We start from the raw sequence: 23,127 nt of genomic DNA, 5'->3' as shown, positions 1-23,127 counted from the left end.
TCTGGCAAAAGTATTTGAAAAGCTAATACAGAAGAGACTATGCAGATTCATTGAAGATGCTCAATGTATTCCTCCCCACCAATTCGGTTTTAGGGCAAAACATTCTACTACGCAGCAACTTGCGAGGTTAACACAAACAATAGTGCAAGGGTTTGAAAATAAAAGACACTCTGCTGCTTTGTTTCTGGATGTTGCTCAGGCCTTTGACAAAGTATGGCACAAAGGCCTTCTGTATAAGCTATTTCAAACTGGACTTCCAAATTACTTGCAAAACATCATCGAATCATTTTTAGAAAACCGGACTTTTTCAGTAAAAATAAATTCTACTCATTCCACTGTTCGACAGATCCGGGCTGGTGTGCCACAAGGCTCAATTTTAGGACCTATCCTGTTTAATATGTTCATGCATGACCTACCCATTCCAGCTCATTCTACGCTTGCTCTTTTCGCTGATGACACTGCCTTGATTTCCCAACATCAAGACATTGACACAGCAGTTGACATGCTTCAGACTGATACAGACCTACTGTTGGATTGGTTCGTTAATTGGAAAATCGCACTTAACCCTCTAAAATGTGAAGCGAAAATATTTTCGCTAAGAAAATTCAATCCCTTAAGGAATATAGAAATTCAAGATAACATCATACCATGGAATGAAAATGACAGAACTGTTAAATATTTGGGTGTCTTATTAGACTCTAAACTTACTTATAAACAGCACATAAATTCAAAATTAAATCAAGCAAACACAAGATTGGCACAAATGTACCCAATTATCAATAGAAGATCATCTCTTAAACTTAAATGCGCTCTTTTAATCTACCAAGGAATATTCAGACCCCTCTTAACTTATGCTTGTCCAGTTTGGGGTCCTTGCCTCCATAAATCAAAAATGAACAAACTTCAAGTATTCCAAAACAAGTTTTTGAGAATAGCAACAAATTCTCCATGGTTTGTTAGAAACCGACAGATTCATAATGAATTAGAAATTCCGACCATCTGTGACTACATCCGAAAACTAAGTGCTACATTTCTAGAAACTCTGGACCAATCAACAGGTGCTGTCCATTTTAACATTGGCCAAAGAACTGTCAACAGAAGACTGAAAGCACGTCTTGTTCAAGACATTTTATTATAATTTGAAACTTACATTGTTTGTCAAGTACTAATTTTATTGTTTATTTTCTGTTAACTGTATTATGTTATAGGGTGTCTCCATTGGAGCAAACCCACTAATGTTAATATTTCTATGTTCTTCTGTTCTCTATGATTCAAACTTCTGTGTATAATTATTTACTTGTAGTAATTGAACCAGAAATAAAGCTTTTGAAAAAAAAAAAACAAACATTTCATAAACAAACAAGTTTACTTTGTTTTTGTTTGGAACTGTTCAACTTTAGAAGATTTGTTAGAATACTATAATTTTAAATTTAATCTAGTGTGAATAGTCCAACTGTTAATCCAGTGCAGCTTTATTAGATGGTGACTAGTAGATTGTGACTTGTGATGTAGACGTGAATTTTTATAGGCTATTTTATTGTCGATGTAATAATACTTGAAGGTTTTATTTTGATTGGGTTTTGCCAAATATTGTATCATATAAAGGTTATAAGAGTTAAAATGTCACATAGTACTGGGAATGTAACTAATAAAAGTGCAATAAACTTTGAGCTAGAGAAAAAGAAAGAATTAGAAAGAAGAAAAATATTACGTCTTTTACAGGTTAGTAAAATTTCACATATTTGAAAGATGTAGTGTTAAGATGAATTTTGTATAAGGTTTGGGATTGGTTATGGGTAGGGTATGACAAGCGGACCCGGTTTTTTATCGAAATTGGCAAACGATATTACTTAATCATAACCATCGATATAATCAATCGATACTGATGAATTATTTTGAATTATTAACTTAAATAGTCTATATCAACAGCTGTAAACACTTTAAAATAATACACGTTTGGTAATATTTCTATTTTACATTAGTAATTTTAATTATTAAAATGGCAGTCAATTTTAGAAAACTACAAGACATTGCTTTGAAAGATGACAAGACATAAATAAAATATAGCTATTGTTTTTGTGGCTTTAACATGTTGGACTCGTACCGAAAACCCCATTATGTGAAATTTGTGGGAAAGAAACAACTGTAACTGTGAGAGGAGCAAATTTGGTCGTCTTCAGTTTTCCTAATTTTTGTTATAATAATTTGTTTGATCACTATAAATATTAAATTCATATTTAAATTTAAAGCATGTGATTGTTATTGAGGACTATAGATACTTTTATATCGATTCATAGTCTAGGATTTGAGATGCGAATATTAGGTATCGAAGACTACATTCTTCGATATAAAAAACCGGGTCTATTATCGTACCCTACCCTTCGATATTAATGCTTATTTACCATCAAATCTCAATGTACAGTTGACATCCTTTTATCAGACCATCTACGGGGCTGGAGCTTTGTTGTACGAGGGTAATTTAAGTTAAAACAGATATTAATATACTTTGGAAACACTCAGTTTTTTACACAGCAGCAGTACAAGTAGCGGGGGGTAGAATACTTTTGTACTTTACAATAAGCGGACCCGGTTTTTATAATGTTTTTTCTATAACCTGTGTTAGTTTTATTGTTTTGTTAATGGTTATGGTCCTATTATTATGACACTACGTAATTGTTTAAACTATTTCTATTAATTTGAAACATGTGACTTTAATTTAGTTCTTCAGATACATTTAGATCAATTGATAGTTCTGTTATTCTATATATAAGTATTGATGATTGTAATAGTCAATATAAAAACGGGGTCCGCTTATCGTACTCTACCCTATGCGGCCACCACCATAATCAATATTCATGATTGTCTAAACTACCGAAACCAAAATGTCAAACCGAATTACAGTAACCTATAGTTATTTAAAATTACAGCCCAGATCTGGGTTTTATGTCTAAAAAAAGTAATAATTTAATGATGAATAAATAAAATCAAAATAACAAAATTGATGACTAATGTTGGTCACCCTGATATCCCTCCTCCTCCTCCTCCTCCTATCTTGCCATTCCCCATCCAGAACCAGATTCCATCCCGGCCCACTAGCTGGTTGAATGTTAAGTGGGTATTGTATTGAATTCACAGGTACTTTGGTATTATCTGGAAGCCACTATTTTTTGATGAGTTTTGTTACTGGGGATCTAAGAAAATCTACTACATTACTAGACAGAAAAAACTTTATTTGAATTACTGTAAAAATTACCTGTGTTCATGACGATCAGCTATTGTTTTCTGCCTCACAAAAGGAACCAATGTAGCTGAGAAGAAGGCATTTGTGGGCAATATCTACCCTCTCTATCTACTGCATGTTATTAGGGTGTATAAGTAGATAAATACGTATACATGTATTATAAATATAAGAAGTTAATGAACACTCACGTGGTATGTGCTTGACTTTAGGTACAATCTCAGGAATGTTTTTACGTTTTCATCAAAAGTAAGTACCTCACATCATGTGCCAGATTGCCCATCATGATCTGACATCGAAGAAGTTGCACAATCTGGGACGTGATCTGAGGTCGGGGAAGTACCGATCAGATTATGCCTTGGTCATCTGTGCGGGCTTCGGTGGGTGCAAAAATCACGTAAAAGGATTCCACACTTCTTGCGTAAAAGGAAAACATCCCTTAAGATAGTTCCCAAATTCAAGCTCAGTTTACATGAGTGCTTGTAAATGTTACCTTTAACTTTGGTACTACTAGTAACATATTTATGATAACGTAATCTAAACCTACCTATCGCTTAATAACAAAAAGGAGATAGGGACAGAGTGACCTCCTTGCTGATATCGCTTCCTTTTGTGAGGTAGAAAACAAGAAATGATTGTCAGAATGATATGTACTTTTCACAGTAGGTCATATACAGGTTGTTCTTTCTAATAATGTAGGTTTTTTCATATCCCCAGTAAAAATAACCAAAACGTACTTAGTGGACTTCAGATAGTACCTACCAAAGAATTAATCCATATTATCATTGTTATTAATTTTTTAGTACTTTTTAATACTTTCCTTATTAATAGGAATTTCATGGTAATAATGATAGTAAACATGGTCAGGAATATTTTTAAGATTATTTTAGTGAAAGTCCGTAAAATCTGTATTTATTAAATTGAAAATTACCTTTATGCAACCTCAAGGCTTTAAAATATAATGCAACTAATGTTATTTAGCCTATGACTGCAGTTCCAAATCAGGACATCAAAACAATTAAATGTAATATCAAAATAAAGTTACTCATGATTTACCATTTAAGCTAAAACAAATAAAATTGAGTTTATCATTAATTAACCAATGCAACTTTAGTGCAATATTTGTTGCTATTTTATTATAAGTTGAATATAATTATTGAAAATGGCTGTTGCCAGTTTGTAGTAAATAGGCTATATTAATTATTGTTATATTTTTGTTCATGTTTAAAAAGTACTTAACCCTTTGGCTGCCAGCGGCCGATATTTTCAGCCGGGTAAGACTAGCTGAAAACTGCCAGCGGCCGATATTTTCGGCCAGTTAAGACTACGATATTTTCGGCCGAGTAAAACTATTTGAAAACTCCAGCGGCCGAATTTATCGGCCTCTTCCTTTTGGCTTATAGCGCAGCTATTTAACCACCAATGTAATTCTTATAACATAAAAATAATAGCTAAAGAGTGTTTTTATTTCATAAAATATCAGTTATTAAGAAAATCTTACTTTATATAGCCATGTAGAAGAACGACGTAATTGTGTGGCTGTTGGTCTGTCGCGAACCTGCCAGCTGCCGATGCCGTTGACAGCAATATCATATCAACCTAATATCATGTAAAATAATTTGTAGTTTCATAGTTCATAGTGTTAGTAGAATATTATAATTTATTTTCTAACTTTAAAGGCTCTTTGTAACTATAAAACCTATTTATTAGTTTAATTTTCTTCCAATAACAACATCAAAAAGAGAATTTAGTGTAAGACTAGTAATGTTTACCAATTCAAGCAAGTATTTGGAACCACATTGATAAAATTATGAAAATATGAAAAAATTTGCGTTGCCGCGGTGATTCAGTGTTATAATCATTATAACTTTATTTTCCAATATTTTTTTGCAATTTTTTGAACATTGACTCTCAATGACATTGTAAACATAAAACAAATATTTATTTTCTCCCATTATAGTATTTATAAGGTGTTTTGCAATACAAAAAAAAACTTTTTTGAACATTTTTTATATTTAATTAATTAATTTAAATAGTTTAATTGATTTGAATTGGTTTTAAAAGTTATATAAGTTTTCCAATAACAACATCAAAAAGAGAATTTAGTGTAAGACTAGTAATGTTTACCAATTCAAGCAAGTATTTGGAACCACATTGATAAAATTATGAAAAAATTTGCGTTGCCGCGGTGATTCAGTGTTATAATCATTATAACTTTATTTTCCAATATTTTTTGTAATTTTTTGAACATTGACTCTCAATGACGTTGTAAACATAAAACAAAGATTTATTTTCCCCCATTATAGTATTTATAAGGTGTTTTGCAATACAAAAAAAAACTTTTTTGAACATTTTTTATATTTAAATAATTAATTAATTAATTAAAATAGTTTAATTAATTTGAAGTGGTTTTAAAAGTTATATAAGTTATAGTAAATTTCATTACGTTCAAAACAAAACAAAAATCATGATCCTAGCTAGTTAAAAAAGAAAGTTATTATCGTTTTTGGTTTACCTATGCGAAATGCTCATTTTAAGCCTGGCAGTACAGGTAGGCATAGTTTGGCTTGGCAGTTTTCAGATACAGGTAACTTAAACTGCCTGACAGACTTTAAACATAAAATACAAATATAGCATGGCAGTCAAAGGGTTAAACAACATTTACATAATGAAACTTGTAAAGCAAAAATCAGTAGATAGATTCCAAAATGAGTAAAATGTGATGTGGTAAAGAGGATAAAGGTGAAAACGAAATCCATCAATGACGAAAGCAAATGACTATTTAGAAGAAAATCTCATTTTACTCCAAACAGGGATATGTAATTTCATAGACTACCACCCATAATGGTCATATTATTTTTCATATTGAGGCATATGTTTGTCATTAAGTGTGTAGAATATTTAAATTAAATGAAATGAAGTCAAAACACAAAGAAAGCAAAAAAATGTTACTATTGTTATAAAAAAATAGGTTCTTCGGATGTATATTTGAAGATTGCACAACGGGTGTATTACTAGGACATAGTGCTCTAAAGCATTCAGGTTCGTACTGAGATCTACTAGATCTTTGATATTTTATTGATTGGTAAGCTCCTATCTTGAGGAATGTTTTTTGTTCATTTCCATCAGCATGGGGCAGTGCACCATCAGCTCATCCCACTCAACTATTAGTTCCTTTTACGAGAGTTTTTAAAATTTCTCGGCTTTTCGAAAACTGAATGTTTGTGTATTAACCTATTGACTTTTTAAGTATTTTTCTTTTCTTTGTAAAGAGAACTACTAGTTGAAATGTAAATGTCTCCTGCCATCAGCATAGGCTGCGGCAAAACCTCAATTTCTGCCCCTCGCTAATGGTGATGAACGAAAAAATCCATATAGTGTAACTATGGTGGGAAGGGTTAATTCAGTGTGAATGTTGAGTTTAGTTCCAGTTTACTTTATCTTAGTGCAGTGCGTCTGTGACAGCTGCAGATTCCATACGCTGCACTAAGAGGAAGGTGAACTGGAGCTAAACTCAACATTCACATTGAAAAACATCCCTCGAAATAGTACAATATCTAAGTTCTAGATGGTCTGGTCACGAATGGCTGAGAGCCTTTATCTGTAATTCATTTGTTTTTTTATCTGAAAATTTATTATATAAGGTTGATAAAATAGCCTATTGTATCAACTTTAATATGAAATAAGCGAAAAATAAAAAGGTCCATTCATATTATTGATAGAAAAAAGTTAAATGTTGCCTTCATGAGTGATTACATGATCGGAATTTGAATTTAGGTACTTATCTTGAGGTATATTTTTCCTTTTGCACCAAAAGTGCAGAGTGGCACCTAGGGTGGAGATCATTGGTTGGATTCAAGAAGCTTGAATGCAGTGGAAGATTGCATTAAGAATTTGCAATGGTGGATACCACTCCATTTCCAGAGATGAAGGCACAACATTATCATCTATGTTGTTCCTACAATGATACTTTTTGAAAGGAAAAAATAAACACACACTACTGTATTAAAGCACATTATATGAATGGAACCTTCAGAAGCATGTTCTAAAAAAATGGATTCCTCCAGAGATTAAGGATTAGGCAATTGATTACAGACATAGAATAAAATGTTAGCTATAACACTATTGCTTTTGAAAATTATTCCTTAGATGTGGCAGAAAAGTTATGTTCAAGATCATTGAAACTTTCATTGGCAGCAATTAGTCTACTTTTTGTAAAATGATCTCACTTAATTAGTTAAATTATTAGTTTGATTACTTTAGGATATATCAATATTAGCAGTATTAATAACATTTAATTTCATTCTTGTAATAATGAGAATGAACTTAAATTTTGTTTTTGGATTAGTCTATGTATAATGTATGAGGCACGTATATACATTTTAATTACGTCAGTTATTATGACCATATGTGTTATTTTGGGAAGAAGGTTTATTTACTACTTGACATAAACATTTTTAGAATGTTTAGCTTTAACATTTATTTTTAAATGAAATTTCTAGGTTCGTCAACAATCCAAAGATTTTGCTAGTAAACTAAGAGAAAATATTAAAGAAGAAACAATCAACCAGAAAAACAAGATTTGTGAGATGAAGAGGAAACAAATACAAGAAAAACGATTAGAAGAACTTAACCGTCTCAGAGATATCTATGAAATTTGTCTCAAGTCTGTCGGAGAGGGCCACAGAGAAGCATCTAAGCAAGTAAGTATTTTTGCAATAAATTTATGTCTCTTTTACCTATAACTGGATAGAATAAAAGTAGTTGGTGGCACTGATTTTTTTTGGGAAATTGTTTTAATCTTTGAAATTCAGTATTTTAAGGTAACTTTCCCATATATACAACAAATAAAAAAGATGTCTTCAAATGGTCACTCCACAAGAAATGACAGTCGTTTGAAGTAGGAAATTTTGGAAATTTTATAATCAATTTCAAGTAAAAACTGCTAATAATAAAAGTATGAAATTTTGATAGTTTTCTAACTACAAGAGATCATATCCATATTTTTTATCATTTTACTTTGGACCTAATTTTAAGATGATCTTAAATGATGCTTCAAATTTGTACAACTCCTTGTAAGACATTCTTTACTTTTTTTTTAGAATAATCAAATTTTTTTCAATTTTTCCTGTATGTATTAAAAATATGTTTGAACTCTGAATGGATAACCAAAAAAATTAATAGTATTGCACATAAACTATTATATGTTTTCTAAACTAAGAGTAGACACAATTTTCTACATGGCGGGTAAACTAGGCCTAGCTTACTCAACTAATGGATTTAACAAACCAGGCTTAAGGACATGACATAATCTAATGTAAACAGGACTTAAAGACATGTCAGGGGCCAAGACATGTGTTGTTGTCCACCTGTTTGTGCAATAACACTTGATAGAAAGATCATAGAGCTTGAATCTTGGTGCATTGATTTTTTTATGTTTGATGAAGAATTTTATTGATTTCGGGGTGTAAAGTTTAAAGGGCAGTCTGTACGTTTGTGTGATAACTCTTTCGTTGCATTTTGCCAGAATCCTTAATACTCTGTTGTATCGGTTCAAAGTCATATCATGCATTCACACATGTATTGGCTGTAGGTTGGTCCTTTGAGTATATGACCTAGAAAAATATAACTCCACAGTTCATCTGATCATTTGGATCCCAATGGATTTGATTGTGAGTGTATTATTACACTCATAAAAGTTTGTTACAGTGTGCCATGAAGTGAATGTTAAGAAACTAGAACCATGAGAAACTTTCTCTTATTATTACTCTCTGTTACCTTTTTATGATCTTAACTGTACTGGTCCCTTTCCAAACTATATAAGAAAATAACTATTAACAGTAGCCCTTAATTTCTTTTATAGATCTATACTTTAACCTCTCGATTAAGTTGTTATACCATATTAATAGACTTGTTTAATTATAATTGATACTAGAAAAAATATTGTTAATAAAATAATCAACTTTGTTCTTTTGTGAACATACAGGTATGAATCCTATTTATAAATCTGAAAATTGTTAGATAGAAGACTACAGAAGTAAACATTTATTTCTTTTGATATTTTTCAACCAATTCCAAGAAATAAGATTACAAAGTTCTCAGCATTAGTTATTTTTCTGTGTTATGAAATCTTTGTGTTCACATTTATTTTAGTAAAATTATATGAACCATTACAAATAAGTATTATAATCGGTAGGCATAATTTTCAAACCTCGAACCATGTTTAACATAAAAAGAGTATTTGAGAATACATTACATGAACCTATATATTTTTCACCTTGTATTTATATGGATTTAACATATCTGTTTACTATGTCCCAGTCAATACACATGCATATCTATTTTTCTTCTAAATAGTTTCAAAAACTCCATAATAATAATTTTACAACAGTCATCATGTTGGGATACACTACATGACATGTGTAGAATATTGTGGCATTTTACACATGTCAACAATGTTAAATTATGGTTTGTAAATATGATGTTTAAACATTTGTTTTAGCCAAATATCACTTCTAAAGCCGTGGAAAAATGAAAACACAAAGAGCTATCAAAGCAGCTTCAAGAGCGGCTGAAGCAAGAAAACAGCAACTTAAAAATGAAGCTTTACATCAGCAGCAAATTGAAGCACCTATCAAACAGAAAAGAAAGACGAGAAATAAAGAAAATTTAAGGTCATTTTATGTATCATCTCTACCAAAGCATTCACAACTACCTGTAGATTCACTGTAAGAAAATTGCATTAAATAATGTTAACTAGCTAAAAATTTAAATTGCTCTTATGGTAGTTTTTTTGTATGTTGTTTGTAAATGTATAAAATTGATCTATCAGTTCCACTATTCACACTTTTACTACTGAGCGCTGCAAAGTCTAATTTTACCTGTCCACCTCACAGTGCTACTGTAACCATGGCTAGGGAATTTGTTAAATAAATTTGTTATAAATTACATTTTTACACATTTATCTTATACACATTTGGTTAAAATAAAATAATATACTACCAGCATGGGTACAGAAATATACAAAACACAGGGAGATAAGATAGGCCAATATATAATATTTCTTTTAATAAGCTGGAAAAGTATACATCAGATTTTGAATTCATACAAATCATCTATATATATAAAAATGAATGTTTGTATGTTTGTCCTTTATGGAATCGTGAACTATTGGACCGATCATGATGAAAATTTGTACGTATATGTATTTTTCCACGGAGAAGGTTTATAAGCTATGCCCATCCCTTTCCCGATTCAGGATTCCGCCCCACTGGTTACAGAAATACCCATAAGAAATGCATTGCAGCAAACATATGTTAACGTCTTTTCAAATTTTTAATCAGCTGTTCTTTGTAAACATATATTACACTTATAGTTTTAAAGCATAGAGTAAGCTTAAGAGAAACGACAAATTTTGTTTAAACTGTTTTTGCAATCACTGTTAAACATAGACTTTACTATCCAGATAATACAATTCAAATTTGACGTAAAAATTCACCTTTAACTGCAATATTTATTTAATATAAACCATGCTCATGCTTGATCAGAAGAGTAATGCAGATATCATAATTACTATCTTACGTTGGCTACAAATATAAAGAATGTTATAAAATCAACCTTAGTTGTTTTTTTTTTGACAGAAGTATGGTTCTCAAAACTCCGTGTGTACATATTCTCTCGATCGAGACAACAAAGCAAGCTCAATCGTGGCATCGGAGATATAACTAATTTAATCTAAAATTTATTATAGTAAAAAAAAAAAATTTACTAAGTAATATAAGGACTTCGGTTCTTAAGATTTGCGTGCGAAGCCGTGGGTAACAGCTAGATAGAGGCAGGAATATGGTACATACCTTCATAATACGCCCAAGAGGCTCACGATGGAACGACTATCAATTATCTCAGCAATGTTTAGAATGTGATAGAAAAAGAATAAGTGAATATAGTGTACTGTTTTCAACGGGAAATTGCGTGCGAAGCCGCGGGCAACTTTTGCAAAAAATTATTGAAATGCGCAGCAAAGCGCGCCGGGCCCGCTAGTTATTATTTAAAGCTTAAGTATTATTTTTGGTTGAGGCTATTTAGTTATGTTATTCTACATAAACACTTTTTTCTTTATGGTGATTTTAAAAATAATTGTTACACATGTATTTTGTATGTTTTTATTTGTAATAACAGTATTTTTGTATAAATTTGGCCCCATTCATACCCTTCATCATGAAAGGTGTATAAACTAGTTACCTAGAAAAGGTCTAAATTTAAAACAAGATAAATATAATATTTAAACTGTTGGTTTTTAGGAAACGTTTTAAATCAATTTAAAAATACTACTACTACTATTTTAATATCGTACTCTATATCTAGTATGATATTATTTAAGCGTATTATGCTATATTTATCTAACTGCTCAACTTTATATCCTAAAGTTACACACTCACTTCTAAAATATATGATACAAATTCTTGTAGTAATAAAAAAGCCATCTATAAAGATTTATGTTGTAATGAACCTTTTTTTATCTTTTGTAAGCCTCAGCTCTTGGCTATGCTAGTTTGTCTGGGTTTATCTGGGACATCCCTGGGATTTGGACCCGTAATCTTTCAATTAGAGAGCCATGTCTATATCCACTAGTCTACAGAGGAGGACTACTTGAAAACATTGCAAACACATGGAGTTATGGATGCCAAATATTTGATAACTGATTATTGTAGTACTTTAATCATTCATTCAAAACTGCCTGGATTGGAGTATGAAACTTAAAAAATCTTACTCTCTTCCGATCGCATGGTTTGAAATCCTACATTTCTAAACAATTTTCTAAGCAATATTGATTCCTATAGGGTTTATTCCCTTCCTCCCTATAAAAAGGTAAAGATATTTTCGAAACATTAAAGTTTTCATACACAATGAAAAATATTAAAAAAAAAGGTTGTTGCTCTATTTCCTGAATCTGTATTATGCAAACAACAACAACAATAATAATAACTTATTATAAATATTTTTCTCTTTTTGGTTACACTGAAGAGAAGAGAAATATTTGATAGTAAATATCTCAGCAATATTGGTCATTTTTATATATAACGGATATGAATTCTGCCTGTTTACAATTTTCTTTTGCATTAACGTTTATAAATAGCAGTTTTGGGGTTGTTGTATATTGTAACCTAATACAACTCATGTTGGGATTTAATCCCTTCACTACATGAAAGGCATAATATACTATATTTAAAAAATAGATTTAGATGACTTGCAAATCTGTGGAATTTTGGAAAGTTTTACTGTCCTACTTTATAAATTTTATTTGAACGACCTTTATAATTAGTCACAATACAGGGTCATCGAAATAGGTGGACCCAATTTTAAACATTAATAAGTAAAGCTGTAATAAAGATAGTTGTTTTTGGTACCAAAAGATATAGAAAAATCTTTAAAGTTTTTTACTTACTTAAATATGATTTTAAGTGAGCTCTCCCTGTAGTATGACAGGCATCTTTCATAACTGACCTCCATCCAGGTCCATTCAATCATGTCAGGATCACAGTTGGAATCGCAGTATTCATTCATTTCCTTAAGTTTCACAGGACCAGCTCTACCAATCCACTGAACAGGGAATTGGTGCATATTAGGAGATGGTGCATGCGCAGAGTTGCAAATCAGCTCAACTTTGTATCCTAAAGTTACACACTCACTTGTAAAACATATGTTACAATTCTAGTAGTAATAAATGCACCTCTATGATTAGTTGTATAACATGCTTTGCTCAATGTTGCAAGGTCAGCCCAATGACAATATTAAAACTTCAATATATTTTCTGTATTAAGGCGTTAGCTTTCCTGTAATCGCTTCATAAATACTTTTAAAATTATAAATTAAAATTGGGTCCAACTTTTTCAATGCTTTTTGTGTAGTGCATTCTTGACATTCTCTTAGTGTCTTAAAGCCGCAGGCTTGGAAGATTGTTTTGTCCAGGAATGAATTTAGTTCTATATTATAAATAATAAAATTACCTCATAAATTAGTAATGGATGCCTATTTTTAAAACTCAGTATGTATTAGATTTTGTAAAATTGTATAAGTGGTGAATCTTCTGAGGTTAAATTTTAATTAAAACATTTTCAAAAATGTTTACATGTACAAACATGAAACTAGACAGCTAAAATGGTTTATAAGTGTGTGACAATATGTTTTATTTTGCATATCATGGACTAAACTTTACATGTGCATTACAATGTTATGAAAAAAAAACAAATAATTCTTCTCTTCAGTGTTTATTTAGATAAATTGTACTCAAACAAGCATTAATTTTGGGTATAATCATACAACATTTTAATGCTTTTGTAAATCAAATTTATTATAAAAATAAACATTTGACTATTCTCTATGACTATTTACAGAGAGGAAATTAGTTCACATTTCTCAGCTTTATTATTAATTTGAATATTTTTTTACTTTAGTAGTCTGTCATCTGTTTCTCATAATGTAAACATAAATAACACTATCATTACATAAGCATTATAACATTCATATTTACATCATTCATTTTTAATCAAAATTTAACTTAAAATTAAAGTAAAAATTTTAAAATATTCGTACAACAGAATTTTACTATCAAAAAGTATGTATAAATGTTCATAGAGCAGTGTGTGGTGTATTGTTTAGTAGTAGTAATAAACATAACCTTATAACAATAACTTAATATCATAAACTGTGGCAGTGCTTTGAAATAAGATTAATCTGTATTTCATACTGAAATACTTATGGTATGTTTATGAAGTTTTATCTATATTTATTTATAGCATTTACACCACATTGTTGATGTATAACACATTACGGTTATAATGGTAGTGTCAAACGGTTTTCAAATAATTCCTGTATAATTTTGTTTGACGAAGCAGCAAAAGTTTACATTAAACACCTTCTAAGTTAAGTGTATAAAATAGTTTTTTTTTCTAAGTTTAAAATACCTCGGGTATAAAGGTGTATCTTGTATATTTATTTTAAAATTAGGTTAAAAATTTTATTGCAATATTATCAAATTATTTATGTTCAACTGTAAGAATAAAAAACATCAAATAAAAGAAATCAAAATTATCTTAAATGAATGCTTATGTCTATAAAATATATAAATCTAGGCTTACAAAAGAAAACATCATTAATTGTAAAATTGTGTCCTTATGTCATACGTTGTACTGTTGTTGGTGAATACAAGTGAATCAAATAAAATGTTGTTTTAAGTACAAATTCAAAACGTCTATAATAGTTAATGTGCTTGTCACACCATGTGTTGTGTAACAGGCTTCACTGAGGTTACATGCAAAATTTCAAGAATATAGCTCATTTCATTCTCAAGATGTGCTATGGTAGATCGACAGACGGTCAATCATACAAAAAAGAAATTTTTACTCTTATTTCTCCAAAAGAGTTTGACATGCACCATCATAGAACTCATTCTTGTCTATGTAGACATTAGGTTTCATGCAAAATGTTAATGTCTACAGATACAATTTTTCTCGAGATTTCTTGCCACATGATACATTCACATTTTTGTCCACTGCGTTAGGTTTCATAACGGAGTGTTTAAATAATAAAAGTTTCAGTGATCTAGCAAGAGTACTAATAAAATCAAATCTGTTGACAATTTTAACCAGTTTCTACTCAATTACTTTTTCTTTTACTTCTTGAATAAAAGTTATATGTTGAGATCTTATATGATTTGGACTCAGTTTGTTTACAAATTTATTTATTCTGCTATTTTCCCGTTGCTATCATGATTACCAACAAGGTCAATATACAAATATTCACTTTGCTCAGCAAAATCATGTGGAGTGACATGAACCATCATCAGACTCAGTGTTGCCTATACAGAAATAAAGCTTCATGCAAAATTTCAAGTCTATAGATAAATTTGTTTTTGAGATACCGTGTAGACAGACAAACAGAAAGATAGAAATGAAGTTTTTCCAGCCTCTCCAGTGATAGACTAATGCTCACCTTATAGATCATCCCGACTAGGGGCACCAGTTGTATCATGGTAACTAGTGTTAGCTTTTAATATTAGAGGTTGTGGAATATTACTTACCATGACTTGACACAATGTAATGCAAATTAAGAACATGATCCATAATTACTTATACATGTATATTTACCTTACTAATTATGTTAACATGGTCCGTTATGCAAACTGGTGATGGAGTAACATAATGTGATGGTCATGGTTTAAATTATTTGTGTTTTAGAAAACCACAGAAATCCAGTAATGAAGTCAGTCCACCAGCTGTTGTACCGCAGGTTTTGCAAGAAGTTCCTAGCAATTTAGTGGTCTCTCAAGCCTCTTCAACAGGATCTTTGATTTCTGATGAAAAACCTGAAAACGAAAAATCTGCTAAAAGAAATTTAAATGTTAAATGTCAAAATCAAAAGAAAGCAAACACAGAAAAAGTGATAACGGACCTCAATCAGGAGGAGGATAATTGTAGTTCATCACCAAAGGAATGTTGTTGTGACTATGTTGTCTGCAGTTGTCATAATAGTCCTCCAGTCTCGTAAGTCATTTTCTAAAAATTTATTCGAATTGATCATAAAATTATATTTGTAGTTTCCACTTTGTAGGATTCATTATCTTAAATCAAAATTGTATAATATTTTTAAATTCTAAAAACCTCTTCCACTTTCTAATATGAAAAGTGAGTATTTTATTAGATATTTGAAAAGGCTATTTATTAAGAAATAGTTTTTAAATATGTAACTTCAGTTTCAGAAGACGTTGTCAGTCAGAAACAAGATTGAGCAGTGAGGTCAGTCTTGAATTGGGAATACATCATCCACGCAAAACTAAGACAAGAAGTCGTTCTTGCTCTCCAAGAAGTGTTAGAGCTCTTAATTATCTTGATGCTGGTAACCTCTTTGAGAGTAATCAACGCAATTTTGTGACTGTAACTCATCATTCCTCTCCTCCGAAGGTAAGCAACTTATTAGGTTCTCGATACTGTATTGTCACAAATTAATTGTTGCATCAATTCCTCCTTCAGCCACAAACATGAATCAAATTGCTGTTTGGCTCTCTGTATTAATCTTATACTTCTGTTCATGGTTAAGAGTCTCTGCACTGTTTTTTGTTATTACATCTATATGTAATTTTGTACACAATTGTCTTCTGTGTAGAACACTTTTTTATTTAACTTTGAAACCACACCACCTTACATCATTACATAAACTTAAAATGAAAAAAGAAGGTACTTTGGGATTATACCGACCACACCAGTATGAAGAACACAAAAATATAAATTTGTAGAAACAAACATGATTTAACGAAAAAAAAACAACTCTTTAATTACAACGATTATCAATTGTTAATGGGGTCAGATTCTGTTATATGCCCCAACGCTTGAACTTTTTTCAATGAACTTAGAACGTTATAAAACAATGTAGTTGAATAACAGAACTAACATTCCATCAATCAACAAGCATTTCCAGGTTTTTTGATCGGTATTGTTGTCGCTGTTATCTTATCTTTCGCTGTTATCTTATCTTTCTCGAGAATCCCGATTACGGCGCATGGCATCACATGATTATTTAAGTTTTTTGCACGGTACATAATTGCCTTTCCATTTCAATTCAATTCATATTTCTGATCAGCCCCTCTAGAATTTGATATTTTACTGATAGGTACTATCTCGAGGGATGTTTTTCTTTCGTTGACATCAGTGCGGGGCAGCCGAAGCCCGCGCTGATGGCCGGAGGCGCTCGCATTTTGGGTGGCGGAGTGTGATCAAGAATAAAAACAAGTTTTGTGTGTTTTTTTCAATAAAGAGTTTAGTTTTTGATTGGTAATGTTTGTTTTTGTTGAATTTTTGTGTTTGGAAAAATGTAGGAGTAAAACACGGAAGTACAACAAAGCGACGCACACCGTCCAGCTGAACGGGCGGCGAGACTCTTCAATCACGTTATCTACTAGACCGCTCGACTTTGACCTCTGTCTGAGGATGGGGAGGGGTTTGTGATAAGACAATTCCTGTTTTAAATTGACGAAATATTGTTCTAGACTAATCTAGTAATCAGTAGAAGCAAAATGTCAAATAACGATTCATGTCTGGGTGTGGTCGGTATAATCCCAAAGTACCAAAAAGAATGTCTATGAACCTTAGAAACATACAGCAGAAGTATATACATATATATATATATATATATATATATATATATAATTATATATAAAGAGTCAGGGAAATGCAATATGCATTCCAAAACACATTGACTTTTCTCTAGCTCTATAAATTATATTAACTGAACTTGAATTAATGACTAATTTTATTTTAAGCTATATATTAATATATCTATAATAATAGAAGACATGTTTTGACCGACCACTTAAATATAAAAATCTGTATTATTTTACAGTTGCTGCAATTAATAAACAACATTATTCATTCTAAGTATAGTAAAACAGACCATAATATTTGGATGGATAAAAAAAAGTTGCATATCTCATTTTTATAACTAATTAGGAGTCTTTAGTTAATACAGACGACATCAACACTTCTTGCGAGCGATTTGTTTGTCAGATACAAACTATATAAAATATTGAAAAACTACAAAAGTGAAATAAAAATCCCATGAAAAGAAATGAAAAATAAAACCATGGGATGACTAGAAAAATTGGTTAACATGGTCAAACACAGAGATAAGATTAGAAAAAAAAAAAACACAACAACTTTCAATCCTAAAGCTCAGTTTAAATCCTAACGGAATTTTTTCATAATAATATTAACTTAAACAAGAATAACGTGAAATTTCTATGGAAAATATTAGAAAAATTAGTTAATACTAAATGAAAAAGAGGCTTTTAAAATTGACCCATTTTGAAATAGAATGAGGAGCTGGATAAAAGAGAGGTTGTGGAACCTTTAATAATTATTATGTAAGTGTTGGAGCAGGGCTGTCCCTCCCGTGACCGTGTTATTGATGATGGTGACTTTGCCATGGACTCGGCCCTCCGGCTGGTTCCTCTCACTCAGGATGATGTTGTCTGGAGTGTAACCAAACTCAGAGGGGGCTTCGGCCCAGGGATTGACTGGATTCCCGCTAAGATCGTCTAAGACAATATTACCAAATTAACACCATTGTTACATATTTGACTGTAGTATTTTAAAAACGATTTATCCTAACATTTTCAAAGTAGGTGAAGGTATTCAAATTTTTAAGGGGGGTCCAAAACATGAGTGTGTAAGCTATAGATCTGTTATTTTATCCAGTGTACTTGCAAACATTTTGGATAAATGTGTTAATTAAAAACCAACTTGTGAATTATTTAAAAACTAACAATATAATTGATTAAAATCAATTTTTAATTTAGGAGCGATAGCAATTTGAATGATGCTTTATTTTGTTAACTAAAGAGTTACATGATGCTGTGGGCAAAAACAGGAAGTCTCTGTTGGTATTTATTTATTTGGCTAAAACGCTTGACACAATTAATCAGGACTTATTAATGAAGAAACTAAATTTCTTGGTGGCTCATGCTACAACCTTGGATTGGTTTAAAAAACTACTTTTCTGTCTAAGTAGTCACAATTTAGGGGGAGCTGAGTTTGAGGAAGACCATACAGTACGGTGTAATTCAAGGAAGTACTATAGGCCTATACTATTTTTGATATATGAACAATTTAGGTAAAATAAATATGGAAAATGATGATATTTTTATAAGCAGATGACACAGCTCTTTGTTTTGAGGGGTCCAGCTGACAAGGGATGTATGGGAGTGAGCATGGTCTGAACACTGTCAAGTATTGGTTTGATTAAAATGGACTCACTATGAATGTCAAAAAAACAAAGTGCATGGCAGTGGCACTTCGGACGTGTCATGATCAGGACAATTTAAACCTGAGGCTTCACACTTGTGGCGGCGTGGCTGGCTGTGTGAATGTCATGAGAATGTGTAGAGCATGTATATGATACAAGTATTTAGGAGTAATTTTTGATAATCGGCTAAAATGGATAGGTCGTATCCAGTATATAAGAAGTAAGTTAAGGATACAAATTTTTATGTTTAAAAAGCTTTGTAATGTATTAACATTTGATATTTTAAAACTGGTTTACTGCGCATTCGTACAATCTGTTCTGCAGTACGGAATTATTGCTTGGGGTGGGACATTTAAGAGCTCGCTGTTACCGTTAGAAATCGTCCAAAAAGCAATTATTAAAGCTGTCTTGAAAAAACCGTCTTTATCTTTCGGAACTGTTATTTGATGAATTTAAGGTTTTTAAACATTAGACATTTACTCGTTGGAAACATAATAATGTACATGTTAACAAAAACCACATTTATATTTTGAACCAAGTAAGCCATAGTTATTTGACCAGATTGGCAGTGTCATCTGGGATTATTGCCCCGAAATTGGACAGAAATTAAAAATTCTTTATTTATACAAGCAAAGTTAGGGCCGCATGGCCCTTTATTACATTTAATCTGCGACAACGTAAAATTTAAAACATTAAATAAATATTGCCTTAAGAATAAAAAAAGAAAAAGAAATAATTAAATTTAAACAATGTGGTGGAATTAGTAAAATATTTTAACGTTAAAATTAAAGTAAGAATAATGGAAGATGGAGTGGAATGGAGGTCTATTAATTGTACAAATTCACACTACATTGCAAATATAATTTTTCTTAAATTACCAGATTGCCTTAAGCTACCTACTAAGTGTTTACAAACCTGACAAAAAGAAAGTAACCTTATGGATACTAAACATAGATAAGGGTGAACTAGAATATTTTATTACTTATTTGTACGTACACTACCTTAATTGTTGATCTTATGTTCATGAGGAGCATATACAGTGGGTTGGCGTATGATAGTGTCATAATGTCGTAACTTGTATTATGTGTTGAGAGAGAGAAAAAGGTTCTGTGTGGTGTGAGTGTATACGTGTGTGAGATGTTCCAAGTCTCCTAATAAACTGTTATGGATATAATCTTTTTCTTCTATATAAATGAAGTTAATATTATTGGTCTATATTTATTAATCATTCATCATCACATAATTGTTTTCTGAAATTGTTATCTGGTAGTAATTTATTGCCTAACACTAGCTTTGTTGTAGGTATGATGTATTTGTTTCTTTTTTTTTATACGTATATATATATATATACACGTTACACTAATACATTTTTATATTGTACATTTCATGTTTTAATTATGTATTTTTTCCATAAAAAAAGTTATAGTACTTATACTGTTAATTCGTATATATTCATGCTGCTGATCGCATCTCTATCTCCACACACAGGCTAAGCCCATGTGGAGATCTTTTCCTGGTTTTTGTACACTATATGATGTAATCTGTGTTTATATGAGGAAATAAATATTAATTCATTCATTCAAATTATCATTAACTAACCTAACCTATTGACTTAAGAGCCATGCCATGCCTGCTGTTCAAGTAATTGCCACTATGTCAGTGTTATGAATAACATTTATAGTAAAAGTATACCATTATCAGGGTACTATTACGAGGGCTATTCAGAAAATAAGGAATGTTTTGGATTTATAGAAAACCAAGTCCTAGAAAAACATTTTATTGTATACGTATGAAAGAGGGACTAAAATAATACTTTTCTACTTAATCGCCATAACAAATTCAGGGACTTATCATAGCTGTGGACAAGCTTTGAAATTCCTGTATGATAAAATTCTGCTGCCTGTGATCTCAGCCACTCAGTGATGCAAACCAAAAATGCGTCACTCAGCATATTGTCAAAACAATGTGTTGCTAGCCAAGTCTTGATTCTCGGAAACAAGTGAAAATTAATATCTCTGCACTTGTCATGTTTATAAGTCAAAATCCATGACCACCTTGACTGTAGTAGGCCTCCACAAACATCAAAGCTGGCCCCATTTGTTGTTCTTTAAGGTGATCTGCAAGGATTTTTGGAATTGGTCTTTAAAAAAATTTGTGGTAGCCTAGCTAAAAAATTTCAAACAATAAAGTCCGTGAAACTTGTGAGAAACATAAAGAAAGCTCAGTTATTGTGAAACGGCGGTTTTTACGAATCCTTTCATCAACGTTGATGACCAGATCATCAGTCACAATGCTCGGATGTCCACTCTTCTCTTGATCATAAATGTTTGTTTTGCCATTTTTAATTTGAATGCACCTTCTTCTTCTTGAAAGAACTTTCAGTCCAGTACATTATTCCTGTACACTTCACATAGTTCACGATGAATTATTTGTTTTAAGTTTTTTGCCATCAAGAAACTGATCACAGACCACACAACTGGCAGGATTTGAATGCAGCACAATTTGAATGTAAAAAAAATCAGGCAGCATGAAGATATTCCCGTTGTCATGGCTGGATGCTGATTGAGGTGCCGAGCACGAGCACACTAATATATATGATTGACACACATCTGGTGATGTCAGGTGGAAACGTTCCTTACTTTATAAATAGCCCTTGTATTTTCTCAGAAGTCGGTTTAGGGAGGGAGCCAGTTCCTTGTATACACAATTGCTGTAGTGGTATTTGGATAATGATCTGGGGACTTTTAATGGTGAACCCAATGTTTATTTGTTGCAGTCAAAGGAAGATTTAGCAACATTTATTGATTTAAAGAAAGAAAGGCTGCAGTACAAAGAGTAATTACACTAAGGAAATAAAAGAAAAAAATTGAGGAAAGAGGTAAAAAAAGCCTTAAAGAGAGAACATCTCAAAAAAGACTTTCAACAGCTACTCCATGACTTGAAGAATCTTACTCGCAGAAAGCAGATTCTGAAGAGTAGAATAAAAAACAAAAGTAAGTAAGCGTATTTGAATATTTTATTCAAATTAATTCCTCTTCCTTATTTAACAAATGCAAACAAAGGTAATAAATATTATTTTAAATCACCTTAAAAATTACAAATTTGAACAAACTTTTAAAATGATAACTTTCAATAAATTTAAATGAAATGGTAGGCATTTATGGCTTATCATCGAAAACAAGTTAATCACGAGTTTTGTTTTTAATCAGTAATACAGAAGTATATATTTTTATTCAGGTTTTTTGTGCTAGATATTATTATTAAAACTTAATATGGATATGACAGGAAACTAGTATATAATTTATACAATCTCACTTGAATCAAGCTAAACAATTATTATTTTGACGAAGCCTATTGTAATTTGTGGAGTATTTAATGGCCAATAAAAACTTCTGATTTCTTTTGGGGGGGGGGGGGGTGGGGGGGGGGGGGGGTGGGGGGGGGGGGGGGTGGGGGGGGGGGGGGGTGGGGGGGGGGGGGGGTGGGGGGGGGGGGGGGTGGGGAAATTGGACTGGATAGATACACGTACCTCAATAGACTTATCATTCCTAAGGTACTAAATAGTTAGTTAACTTATATCTGACAATTATGAGTTGCCTATCCTAATTTAGTATGAGGCAAGAATATGATCATATGCTGGACAAAAACTGGTTGGCCCACACACACAATGTCACTCATTTAACAATAATGTCCCGAATCACTGCTCATTACAATGCTCCCCACTGCTTCTCACAGTATTGCTATATTTTATACTATTTTGTTACATTGAATTTTGTTTTTAATATTAAGGTTTCTATGAAGTTATGCTCATATAGTGAAATTCGTTAGTAGGCCTAAATTAGACAACAATTAACATGTTCACTAAAGCAGACGCCATAATGACATACTAACCATACTACTTAAACTCAGTATAGAATTACAGTAAAGGTGTTAATGTACTTTTCGTATAGTGAATCTTAATGCTGAGGAAATGAGTCAATCCATTTCTTTAAGATAAATAATTAGTTACTTATTTTCTCTTTTTTGGTAACTTAACTATATATAATATTTAGTTATCGAAGTATAGTTATTACTAATAAAAAGTATAGTTATTA

The 23,127-nt window shown here is 31.5% G+C and overlaps 2 protein-coding genes across 2 annotated transcripts; both read left to right on the top strand.

Annotated features, from left to right (window-relative positions):
* Positions 1 to 1,347: 1,347 nt before the first annotated feature.
* LOC124361278 (centrosomal protein of 295 kDa-like) lies at positions 1,348 to 9,773 on the top strand. Its single transcript, XM_046815327.1, has 3 exons — positions 1,348 to 1,722; positions 7,741 to 7,941; positions 9,741 to 9,773. Exons 1-3 carry the CDS (start codon positions 1,621 to 1,623, stop codon positions 9,771 to 9,773), a joined length of 336 nt encoding a protein of 111 aa, XP_046671283.1. The 5' UTR covers positions 1,348 to 1,620.
* LOC124361277 lies at positions 9,770 to 22,013 on the top strand. The gene is made up of 4 exons (XM_046815326.1): positions 9,770 to 9,966; positions 15,475 to 15,780; positions 15,990 to 16,197; positions 21,810 to 22,013. Exons 1-4 carry the CDS (start codon positions 9,770 to 9,772, stop codon positions 21,870 to 21,872), a joined length of 774 nt encoding a protein of 257 aa, XP_046671282.1. The 3' UTR covers positions 21,873 to 22,013.
* The last annotated feature ends 1,114 nt before the right edge of the window (positions 22,014 to 23,127 follow it).

This window comes from Homalodisca vitripennis, chromosome 4, assembly GCF_021130785.1.
Source record: "Homalodisca vitripennis isolate AUS2020 chromosome 4, UT_GWSS_2.1, whole genome shotgun sequence".
Classification (NCBI taxonomy): Eukaryota; Metazoa; Arthropoda; class Insecta; order Hemiptera; family Cicadellidae; genus Homalodisca; species Homalodisca vitripennis.
This window is presented reverse-complemented; position numbering and strand designations above follow the sequence as displayed.